Source organism: Giraffa tippelskirchi, chromosome 11, assembly GCF_054371585.1.
Source record: "Giraffa tippelskirchi isolate mGirTip1 chromosome 11, T2T-mGirTip1v1.2.pri, whole genome shotgun sequence".
In the NCBI taxonomy this organism is placed as follows: domain Eukaryota; kingdom Metazoa; phylum Chordata; class Mammalia; order Artiodactyla; family Giraffidae; genus Giraffa; species Giraffa tippelskirchi.
In genome coordinates, this window is record NC_137285.1 from 123956339 (window position 1) to 123968800 (window position 12462).

At 34.7% G+C, this 12462-nt stretch overlaps 1 protein-coding gene across 7 annotated transcripts in view; it reads right to left on the bottom strand.

Annotated features, from left to right (window-relative positions):
* The window catches only part of FCHSD2 (FCH and double SH3 domains 2), a 288868-nt gene that overhangs the window by 124873 nt on the left and 151533 nt on the right, over positions 1-12462 (bottom strand). For all 7 annotated transcript variants that reach the window (XM_081539493.1, XM_081539492.1, XM_081539495.1 and 4 more), the window contains 2 exons: positions 10917-11061; positions 3357-3490 (listed from right to left, as the gene is read on the bottom strand). In XM_081539493.1, the coding sequence (XP_081395619.1) occupies positions 3357-3490; positions 10917-11061 (279 nt within the window). The remainder of the gene's footprint in view (positions 1-3356; positions 3491-10916; positions 11062-12462) is intronic.

The following is a 12462-nucleotide window of genomic DNA, read 5'->3' on the forward strand; positions in this document are numbered from 1 at the left end:
AATCAGTAATAAAAATATGCTGCTGCTGCTGCTGCTGAGTCGCCTCAGTCGTGTCCGACTCTGTGCGACCCCATAGACAGCAGCCCACCAGGCTCCGCCGTCCCTGGGATCCTCCAGGCAAGAATACTGGAGTGGGTTGCCATTTCCTTCTCCAGTGTGTGAAAGTGAAGTCGCTCAGCCGTGTCTGACTTTTAGCGACCCCATGGACTGCAGCCTACCAGTCTCCTCCATCCATGGGATTTACCAGGCAAGAGTACTGGAGTGGGATGCCACTGCCTTCTCCAGCTTTACCCAAACAACTAGAGATAAAAGTAAGGAGAGAGTCAACAGACAAATGCTAAGGAACAACCAACATTCCCACGACCAGTGATTTTTGAAGCTGCAATGTTTGTCTTGACTACAGTGTCATGGTGATTGCCATGGGAAAAGTCAATGCATGTGCTGGAAGCTATGCCATAATATGAAGTAAAGTTGCAGGTCATTTGGTATTGAAAGACAGAGCAAGACAGTCTCTGATGAGCAAATGTGAAGAGGATACCAAAAGCTTTCTCTCAACTTTCTAAAAAGAGAAAAACATTCTCTTGCTAGATGCACAAATATGCATTCCAACTGCTCCACTGTTTAAAAAAAATTGTTGGATCTAAGATACTCCTGTTATTTTTCTACTTTGTTATTATATTCATACTTCATGGGGGTTTTATTAATCAGATTCCTATTCATTTTGATCTAGAAAAGCAAAAGCTACAGACTTTAAAATTGGAGTGCCTGTTCAGGGTTAAGAAAGACTGTGTTTAGGGTATACTCATTTCTACTTTTTTTGTAGCCATTATCTAAATATTCTGAGTTGCACCTGGATTTTCTAATATAAGGATATAAGTTTACGGTTTCTGCTTCATTTGCTAATCCTCATACAATCCTTGTGTGGCAATAAAGAAAAGTACTAGTAATAAGTAAAATAATAAAGTTTCTAACTTCAAAGATTATCATCTAGAACAAATAAAATATATATTGATACAAACAATGAACTATACTGCATACCCCCCTTCCTCACCCACCTTCCAAATGTTAATGCTCCTTAGGTTTCCAAACAACTTCTCATCTCATTTTATATATGATGCCATTCTTTTAACTATCATCTGATATGCAACTAACCCCCAAAGCATGATCTTCAGGCCCAAATTCTCCTGTGAGAGTCAGATACATAACCCTCTACCAAATATATTAACTCCACGGTCCCATAGGTTTTTCAGAACCTATATATTTAAAGTGGAACTCATCCATCAAACTGTATACTTCCTTCTATGCTCTCTCCTAATGTACACATCTCACTACCTGTCAAATCATCTGTCAAAACTATATATAGCCCAGTTTTCACTTCCCCTTTCTGGTCTTTGTTCTCATCTCTACTTAGAAAAACCGTTCTTTGGAACTGTGTCCAAATACCACTTCTTCAATAAAGGTTTCCTTTCTCATTAGGCAAAATTAATCTATCTTCTAGACTTACATAACCGTGTTTTCACATAGCTACAAAAATAAATTAATTACTAGGTGACATTAGGCATTTACTTTCTTTGAGTTTACTGTGAATAAACAAACCATAAATTTACTTTAATATACATTTGTTTTTAATTCTAGGCTTTAAACTTTTTGAGGCCAAAGCTTATCTTACTTATCTCTGGATCCATGGTACCCAATACAGAGTAATCATTCAAAAAAAAAAAACTGAGTGAATAAAGAGATATTTCTTTCCCTGTTGTAGAATTAATTTTCCAGAAAAGTTACATGTGGAACTAAATGTCTGATCTGCTGTACCCTCTTTGAATCTGAACCATATTAGGAGGCAGTTTCTTGTGATCAGCATCTGTGCCAAATCCATCTGTGTGTGTGTGTTAGTCACTCAGTAGTGTCCAACTCTTTGCGACCCCGCGGACTGTAGCCTGCCAGGCTTCTCTATCCATGGAATTCTCCAGGCACGAATACTAGAGTGGATTGCCATTCCCTTCTCCAGAGGAACTTCCCAACCTAGGAATCGAACCCTCATCTCCTGCATCACAAGCAGATTCTTTACTGTCTGAGCTACAGGGAAGTCCCTGTGTCAAATCCATACCTCTCAAGAAAAGCCTTATACTGTCCTCATTTTCACCCGTGGACCTTGGCTCAAGTAGGTCTACAAAATCTGTCAATTCTCTGTTCTCAAATCCCTGAGAGTTTAAAAAAACAAGTTCTTAAAAACCACCACGACAGGATATCCCTAATGGAGAGAATCTAATCTAAAAACTTCAGATCTTACTGGGAGGATGGGTTCACCGACTCTTAAGAAAGTATAGGAAATATCTGTATGCTTATAAAAATAAAATAATTAAGGTAATAAACTAAGGGAAATATTAAATATGTTTTCCAATAACATTAAGCATGTTATGAGTATTCATTTACCATCCCTTGGTACAAAACAAACTTTCCAGGAGCCTCTAAATTTTCACAACATTTGCCTATGAGATTGTTTAATTTCCTTACAGATAAAAAAATATATTAGAAAGACACCCCTGATGCCTTCCTAGTCTGCACAAGTGTTCAACTGTACAGACTTTCTGATTCCATGACTAGGAGTTCAAATTCCTACATTTTCCATCAGTGAGCTGACTGAATGGGAGTCTTACCCTTCCTTACAGATATCTTCAGAATACCATTCTATAACACAGGTTTCTTTATTCTTAAAAAATTTTAATCTTTCCTCAAGCTGTCACTGCAAAAATCTCTAACTGCTAGCTTTACATTTCTTTGTGTTATAAACTGCTAGTTCCTTCTTTTCCTAATTATTTTCAAATAAAGGACTTGTAATTCACATACACTGAAAGTAAAATTCACACACAGTTGCTAAAGCATACATTAAAAAGTGTATGTTAGAACTTCATATAAGAGAAAATTCTAGGGCACGATTTCTACGCTGAGGTCAGTGCTCTTGTTCACTTGATGTGTCCATCATCCTTCAATGGCACACTGAGGATCAGGGATTTTTCAACTACAATTGATTTAGTTTGGCATGAGAAAAATGAGGCTCTAAAACCCTGATATTCAGACACCTAAGCAACTTAAGCAGACTTTTGCTAAGCTTCCAATACAATGTTCATTTGTCTTCTTTCTTTTTCAAAATTCAATTTAATGTGAAAACTGATCAAACATTCTCATTTTGCTAATATTAATGTAAATAAAATCAACCAATGTAAGAGAAAAATTTGATCTAAAGTATGTAACATTTACTGGTCTGATGAAATGCCCTGTACTAACAGAAAACAAAGTACTGGCAAAAATAACATTTATTTGCATAATTACTTTTTCAGAAATGCTAAAACACATACTTTGCCTCGATGTCAGCTTTCTCTCGTACTGCATGAGCCATCTGTTCAGTCTCAAAGTATTTCTTCTTGCCTTTAGCTAAATCTTTTACTGTCTCTTGCAATTCAGTTTGGATCTTTGTCAACTGGTCCACACACTGTAAAATACAAAGTGCAGTTATTATGATTTTAGTCTTTAGGCTTACAGAAAATGAGTCTGTCCTAAGAACTATCTATGCATTATGCCCTCAGGATGGAAACCAAGGAGAAGAATCAGCATTTTTGGAACCCTTCAAATTGCAAATTAAAATCCAGTGAACAGCTGGTACTCCCATTTCAAGTAATGTATGGAATAGTGTCACATTTTGCCTAATAACTCTGCTTTGAGAAATAACGTCTGAGTGTTGCTGATAACCGACTAGGGCATAAGAAGAGCAACAAAGAAAATGTTCTTAATGTTGGAGCACAGCTATAAAGACAAAAGATTAAAGCAATTCTGTAATCTTCATAATATTAGTAAAGTCTCCTATCTATATGTTTGGGGAACTGATGGCACAAAGGATATGAAGGATTCTTCTCACAAGTGAGTGAAGGAAGAGTGAAATCTGAGAAGTTTAACATGGTGAAGGAGAGAAGCAAGAAACCTGGGTACCACATAACAATTATTACTCAAAACTATCCCAAATTCAACTCTTTGGATACACATACAGATTCTAGAAGAAGGGACAGATATAATAACTCAAAGAAATATTTAATGAATAACTCTTGTAATACAATGGGGCCCAAGTAACACTGCTTTGGGACCCTTCTGGATGTCCAAAGCGTAATTTTTTTCTCCAGTTGGAAACAGTTTGAGGCCAGTTTACCCAGTTTCACCAGTTTGAGTTTCCCCAGTTTCACCAGTTTGAGGTCAATTCAGGGCAGCCTCCACTGAAAAACTTCTGAGCCTGGAATAACACTGTCAATATATGGTGGAGACTGAAGAAACTCAGCAAAGCAGGAAGAGATGCTGGTTAAGAGACTACTGTGCCGGGATGAACAGTGTAAAGTAGAACAAGGACATGAGAAGAGCAAGGGTAAAGCATAAAAAAATTTAAACTTAAACGTTTGACATACAGGCTAGAGTTTCTCAGTAACTTAGGTGTTAGGAAAGGGACTACTCTACAGGAACAGAGAGATCTGAAAGGTTCCCTAATAGGTACATTTATTGAGCACGTAATAAGTGTCAGGCTATGAATAAACGGTAAAACAAAACAAAAACACCTCTTTCCTCCTTCATGACAACCTGACACTCCCATAGAATAGTGCTAAACATCCCAATAATGCCATGCTTGCATGTGTGAAGAAAGAGCTAAGAGAATGCTCCATGGCTACAATTAGATATTAATAACCAGAAAGTGGAGCATAGCCTGAAAAATATACAGCTGTGTTTAATGGGCAAAAGGGATGGATTATTTAAAAGAAGAGTCAGGTGTAAGGCATCTATATCCAAAATGTTCATCCAAAACAATGAAACTTGGCCTCAGAAAAACTTAGAACTACCATATAACCAATAATCTACTCCTGGCAATATATCCATAGAAGATGCAAACACTAATTTAAAAAGATACATGCACCTCAGTGTTCATAGCAGCATTATTTACAATTGCCAAGATTTGGAAGTAACCTAAGTGTCCATCAACAGATGAATGGGTAAAGAAGATATGGTATATATATAGCTCACACACAATGGAATACTACTCCGTCATAAAAAAAAGAACGAAAATTTGCCATTTACAACAACATGGATGGATTTAGAAGGTATTATGCTTAGTGAAATAAGTCAGAGAAAGCCAAATAGTGTACGTTAATACTTATATGTGGAATTTAAAAAATAAAGTAGTGAATACAACAAAGAAGAAGCGGACTCATATATATAAAGAACAGACTAATGGTTACCAGTGGAATAAGATAAGGGGAGAGGGGCAAGAGATAAGCTACATGAATATATTGTGCAGCACAAAGAATATAGCCAGTACTATATAGTAACTATAAATGAAGTATAATCTATAAATATTTAAACCATTATATTAATTTAATACTACATTATTTTATATATTATATACATTATATTTTATACATTATATACATATAGTAATATACATTACTATATTACTTTAATACTACAAATCAACTATACTTCAATTAAAAAGATATTACAGAGGGAGAATTTTAAGTCAAATTGGTTTTGATCATGAACAATTTGTTTTAGACTATCCTCTTCTAGTCTGTTAACTGTAAAAGTTAGACAACAGAGATTTTTAGAAATAGCCAGAATTAAGGAACAGCAATACACGCTGGACTTAAGGGACTTAATATATGGAAGAAGAGAAGCACAGCTAGGTAAGCTCTGCATTCACCTTGACTTTTTTCCTTATGGCAATTTTTGAATCACAGTACAGAGAAGTAGAATATAAACAGAAAGTGGGTTTGTTTTTGTTTTTTTAAACTGGACTGTGGAAGTAGAGGTTGGAGTTTGAGGGTGCCAAAAGAGTAGGAACTTGAGAGACTCAATCTGGGAAGAAGGGTATTACAGAGAAGCAAGCCATAAAATCTGTATGCAATTTCCCCAAGTCATCAGTTGACTTCTAAATGGCATGTGTGGAATGAAGCTCCAAGAAATTCAGGAAAGAACAGTAGCTAAAAGGCTAATGAGCTGAGCAATGAACAGAGGGAGCAGAGCAGCTACATGATGTTGAGAAGACAAAAGCTGGAGTTCAAGTCTTGTCAAAACAGAAAGTATATATCCTATACTTTCAGGTAAGACTCCAGAAGTAAGGACAAAAGTGAAACAGACAAGCCTAAAAAGTCTAACACTAGACCCTAACAGAATCAAAGTGATTAAATAGTATTCTATCTGCCTGCTAAAAAACTTAATATGGAATTTGAAAGATGGTAACGATAACCCTATATGCGAGACAGAATAAGAGACACAGATGCATAGAACAATTTTATGGACTCTGAGGGAGAAGGTGAGGGTGGGACGTTCTGGGAGAATAGCATTGAAACATGTATATTATCATATGTGAAACAGAACACCATTCCATGTTCGATGCATGAGACAAGGGCTCAGGGCCGGGGCAATGGGATGACCCAGAGGGATGGGATGGGGAGGGAGGTGGGTGGGGGGTCCAGGAAGGGGAACACATGTAAACCCATGGCTGATTCATGTCAATGTATGGCAAAAACTATTACAATATTGTAAAGTAATTAGCCCCCAACTAAAATAAATAAATTTATTAAAAAAATAAAAAATAAAAAAAAAAAACAAACAAACAAAAACTTAACTCTCTTTGGAAACAGAAAACATCTTCCAGAGCCTCCACAATTTTTATCCACAATATCCAGCACCATGAGGCTTACAAAAACAGTAGACCCAAATAACCAAAAACAAGCAAACAAACAAAAAAACAGTAAATGATAAAAAGAGACCTATAGTGTTTCAGATAGTGGAACTATGAAACAGAGATTAGGAGTAATACATTAAACAGGAGAAAGAAAAAACATGAAGAATTGCATCAGAAACATGGACTCCATTTTTAAAAAAATAAAAAATTATAGAGCTGAAAAATACACTGAGATTCCAAAAGATAAGTTTTAAAAGCAGATTAGAAATAGCAGAACAGCATAGGTGCACTATATACAATAGTCAAGAAATGAAAACAACCCAAGTGCCCATCAAGAGTTAATTGTATAAAGAAGATGTAGCATATACAGGGAACTCTATTCAACACTCTGTAATGATCTATATGGACAAAGAATCGAAAAACAGTGGATATAAGTGTATATATAACTACACCACAGCAGAAACTAAGACAACATTATAAATCAACGATACTCAAAAAAATTTTAAAGATGTGGCATACACAATACACACTGGACTATTATTTAGGCATAAAAAGAACGAAAGTTTGCCATCTGCAGCAACATGGATGGACCTACAGAATATCATACTAAATGAAGAAAGTAAGACAAAAACAAATATTATATAATATCACTTATATGTGGAATCCAAAAAATACAAATGAATCTATATACAAACAGAAATAGACTCACAGACATAAAAAACAAACATATTATCAAAGAGAAAAAGGAGGAGAGGAGGGATAAATTAGTATGGGATTAACAGATACAAACTACTATGAATAAAACAGGTAAGTAACAAGGATTTACTGTATAGCATAGGGACCTATATTTAACATCTTGAAATAACTTATACTGGAAAATGATCTGAAAAATATATAAAAATGAATCACTTTACTGTACACCTGAAAATAACACAGTATTGTAAATCAACTCTACTTCCATCAATCTATAAAAACACATACAAAGAAAAAGATAAATAGCAGAACAGAGTGTTAATCAACTGGAAGATAACAGTTGAAAATAACAGGGAAGTAAATGGAATTATATTATTAAAACATTTTTATATTGTTTAAAGGGAAAGGGAAAGGAAAGTCGCTCAGTTGTGTCCGACTCTTCGCGACCCCATGGACTGCAGCCTACCAGGTTCCTCCATCCATGGGATTTTCCAGGCAAGAGTACTGGAGTGGGGTGCCATTGCCTTCTCCATATATTGTTTAAGAGGTGGTAAAATACTAATTCACAACAGACTTAAAGTTTGAAGAGCACTAAAAGTACCAATGCATGGTAAATTACAGTACATCAAAAAAGCATATTGGAATCTCTAAGGTAATTACTAAAAGAATAACAAGATTATAAAATTTAAAAGCTAATAGTGAAGGAAATTTTGATAATAAAAAGTATAAGATTGCTCAATGTCATTAATCACCAGGGAAACTACAAATCAAAACCACAATGAGATATCACCTCATACCTGTTAGGATGGTTATTACCAAAAAAACAAATGACAACAAGTATTGGCAAGGTTAGGGGGAAATTGGAACCCTTGTGTACTGTTGGTGAGAATGCAAAGTGGTGCAGCTCTTTATGGAAAAGAGTATGGCGATTCCTCAAAAAATTATAACCACAACTATCATATATTATCCAGCAATCCTACTTCTAGGTATTTATCCAAAAGAAGTGAAATCAGGATCTCAAAGAAATATTAGTAATCCCATGTTTACTGCAGCACTATTCACAAAAGTCAAAATATGGAAATAACCAAAATGTGGATAAAATGCATGAATGTATTAAAAAAAAAACATGGTATATACATACAGTAGAATACCATTAGCCTTAAAAAAGAAGGAAATCCCATGCATGCATCCATGCAACAACATGGTTGAAACTAGAGGAAATTATGCCAAGTGAAATAAGTCAGTCACAGAAGAACAAATACTGCATGATTCCACTTACATGAAATACATAAAATAATCAAACATAAAAAATTTCAGTTATACAAAATGAGTAAGTTCTAGAGACTGTCTGTATAACATTGTGCTTATAGATAACAATACTGTATTGTACACTTTAAAAATCTGTTAAGAGGGTAGATCTCATGTTAAGTGTTCTTATCACACTAAAAGAAAAAAAGAAAAATACAAGATTAATCCAAAAGGAGGCCAAAAGAAAAAAGGAAGTACGGAGAAAGGGCTGGAGTATAGAACGAAAAAGAGATGATTTTTGATCCTATGTGGAGTCAATTTGTTACAAAGTTTGGGAAGTACAATTGGAAAAGTCAATATTTGTGGCCATGTGTTGCTTTTCTTGCTCCATTGGGAATCCATTTCAATTTTCCTTTGGAGAATCATCTTTTCCCATTTTTAGTCTATGTAGTTTGCATGAGGACTGTAACCTCTGTAACTCAAGATAAGTCAATGAGCCTCAATTCTGGTAGTTTTGTTAGAACTTTGGGGAAAGTGGAAAATGTGGAATTGCTAGCTCTGATATTTGTAAATCTGGCATGTTAGGGGTGCCACAACATGGGGAGAGTTGCTATGCCATAGAGAGTTGCTGAAGAATGAAGCCACTGGGGAAAGCAGAGCTAACGGATGGGAAGAAACACTGAATTCTAATGCCATCATTTGAGCTCCTGGATCTACTCCTGCCTGGATTCCATCCATGGTGAAATTTTCAGTTATACATTCTCTTCTTGGTTTAAGTCAGTCTGAAGTAAGTTTCTGTTATCTGCAATTTCAGAGTCTTGATAGGCATGCTCAACATGTGGTGTGTGCGTAACTCGCTTCAGTTGTGTTCAACTCTTTGTGACCTATGAACTGTAGCCTGCCAGGCTCCTCTGTCCATGGTATTCTCCAGGCAAGAATACTGGAGTGGGTTGCCATTTCCTCCTTGAATGCTCAAAATATATTTAATGTTCAACAACTGCTTAGATAAAACATAAACACCATTATTACCGGCTATAATATAAGTTAATTCACAGATAAGTGGACTTGTCAATCTCACCAAACATTCTTTGCCCAAGTATGTTAAGTGAAATTCAGATCATAGAAGAGCACAAATCGGTTAACTCTTTCAAAATATTCTGATATTGAGAAATGTAGAACTTCTAATAATTCAATTAGATTTGGTGAATGCACTGGCTATTTGAAACATCATATTTCCTCCCAGTTAGGAAGGAGTTGGATCAATTCTCTACCTCTTTCTGCCACTCTCTCTCTGCATGCGCTGATGGATACACACACACACACACACACAACATTCTTTTTTCCAATCGAAAGCCTTGTTTGGTCAGTGGTCATGTATTGTTTTGAAAGAGAATTTTGAGCAGAGGCATTCTTATAGAAATATATTAAAACCCACTGATATTACATGAGCACTTGAAAGAGATATATTTATTAATTACATTGATTTCATTTTATTAAAATCAACTTTGGCAAACATGTAAGATTAGTTTATTTAGTTTTTGTTTGTAAAAATTAGTGAAAATCCAAAGAATCAAAACAATGGCTTGTGAAATATTATTTCCTTAAATAATTACTTTAATAATTTTTAAAGTATTAATACTTCCATAAAAAACATTTAATACTTCTTAGGCATCATGATAATCTCTAATTTTGTAACTATTTCCTAAGAGGCTATAATTCAATTACCTACTTTCAATCACAAGCTTTTCATAAAAATCACATTATTCTTTCTATGAATTTTAAAATTCTGTACAATCATTTAAAAACTTTTATGTAGTTTATATAAATAAACCTTAGAGTAACCCAATTTTGGTAATAAGTTTGCTATATATGGTCAAGATGTGTCAATTTCCTTTAAATTATTATGCAAAATGGATCAAACTGAAACTAAGATTTTCTCAAGACTTGGTGGGATTAATAACATTGTAATTGTTTTAATATATACCAATCTAAGTAGGTCTACTTCCTTGAGTTAAATTGAAAAGTGATATTTGTAAGAAATGTTTACTGAGCTTTCAGATTCAAATCACATTCACCTTTGTCAATTAATAAAGCATAGTAGCCAGAGGGAACATGTTGAAATCAGAAAATCTGTTAAAATCAGAAACATTTGGACCAAAGAGGAAAACTCAAAGTGTAAAATGCAATTGAACATAATCTTGCAGATTATAAACGTAGTAGTGAGATATTAAAAGAAAAGAACAAATAGAAACGATACCCTTTTTAGTTGCTGTTCTTTTAGGCTTCTCACTGTCCTTGCAGGCTCAGAAATGAAGTTTTTATAGTTTTCACATATATTGATCCGAGACTGGGCTACCTGCATTGTTCCCTCGAGAAAAGATTTCCAAACAGGATACATGCTCCTAAATTCAAAGAGGGACGGAAAAGTATTAGGCAGAGAAAAGAAAGAATAAGTTGCCTAACCTTTTGCTCTCTGGCTAGCACCAACAAACAGATTAATAGTTTCTTTATAGTTTGAAGTGTATTTATATTGGTTCATAGGTAGTAATGTTTTCAGCATATGTAACAAGTTAGAAACATGGAATACGCTCTATTTCTCTATAGCCTGACAATGGGCTGTTTTGATTCATTAGCTATTCTTGATACTGGAGTAAGTGATACAAGGATTACAATTCTAGACAAAGCTAACACTATAAAAAATTAGTGAATAATTCAGACTTTCCAGGCCTTTCACTATTTCAGGACTGTCATTATGAATACCAAATTTCATTATTTCATTAGTGTATTTTCCTGATTTTAGAGATGAGGTAACTGAGGTTCAGATTTAGAAGATCACCCTAGCTCACACAAGAATGTGGAAGTACTGAGATATAGACAAATACCTCCTATATTATATTGCTCTTTTACATAAATGGATGTGACTGGAAAAAAAATCATCAACAATTGCTTATGTTCTTGAGAAATCTATTTGTTAGACAAAAGAAGTCTATGGTATTATTGCTCTACATCTGTTTCTCTGTTGTAGTAACACTTAGTCAGCATCTCATTGCAGCTTAGAGTCATTCCAACCAAGTTCCATCACCTTTGCTTGATAAATGTGCTCCCAGCAATCTTTTGATAAAGTCAAAGAATTATTCATCCTTTGCTTTTTGTAGTCAATTTCCTTTTCAAACCTTCTCTTCTGCTTTCCTAAATGCCTTAGTCCCAACATGATTCTATACTAGTTATAAACATATTTTATAACTTATAACAATGAGTGGTACTTTGCTAAAAAGAGATATTGCACTGATATAATATTCATCTCCTAAGATTTCTCTTCTTGCGTCTAATGGATTTCCTACTACAGCAATATATGGGACCATGTGCTATCAATACATAAAATGCTAGCTGTGGGTCAACAGAGGACAGTGTGAAAACAAGAAAAAGAAAAGTTGCCTGGGTCCCCGCTCTACTTGAAACTTCAAAAAAAAAAAACCTTGAAACTGTATTTTTCAACTACAGGAATAAACAGTCTGTGCAATGGATTGCTAGTTTATATAATACACTGAATGCATCAGTTTAGATGGAAATATTCACTTCCTTAAGCACAGGTATATTAATTTACCTCTGGAAAAAAGAGTCAGTGTGTTGTATCAGCAAAAACTGTCAGCATAAATCCAATGATGGAGTTTAAGAGCAAAATGAATATGGGATAATAAATGTTAACTAAACCTACTATGGTAACCAGTTCACAATATGTATAAGTCAAACCATAACACTGTATACTTTGAACTTATACAGTGAGGTTTATCACTTATTTTTCA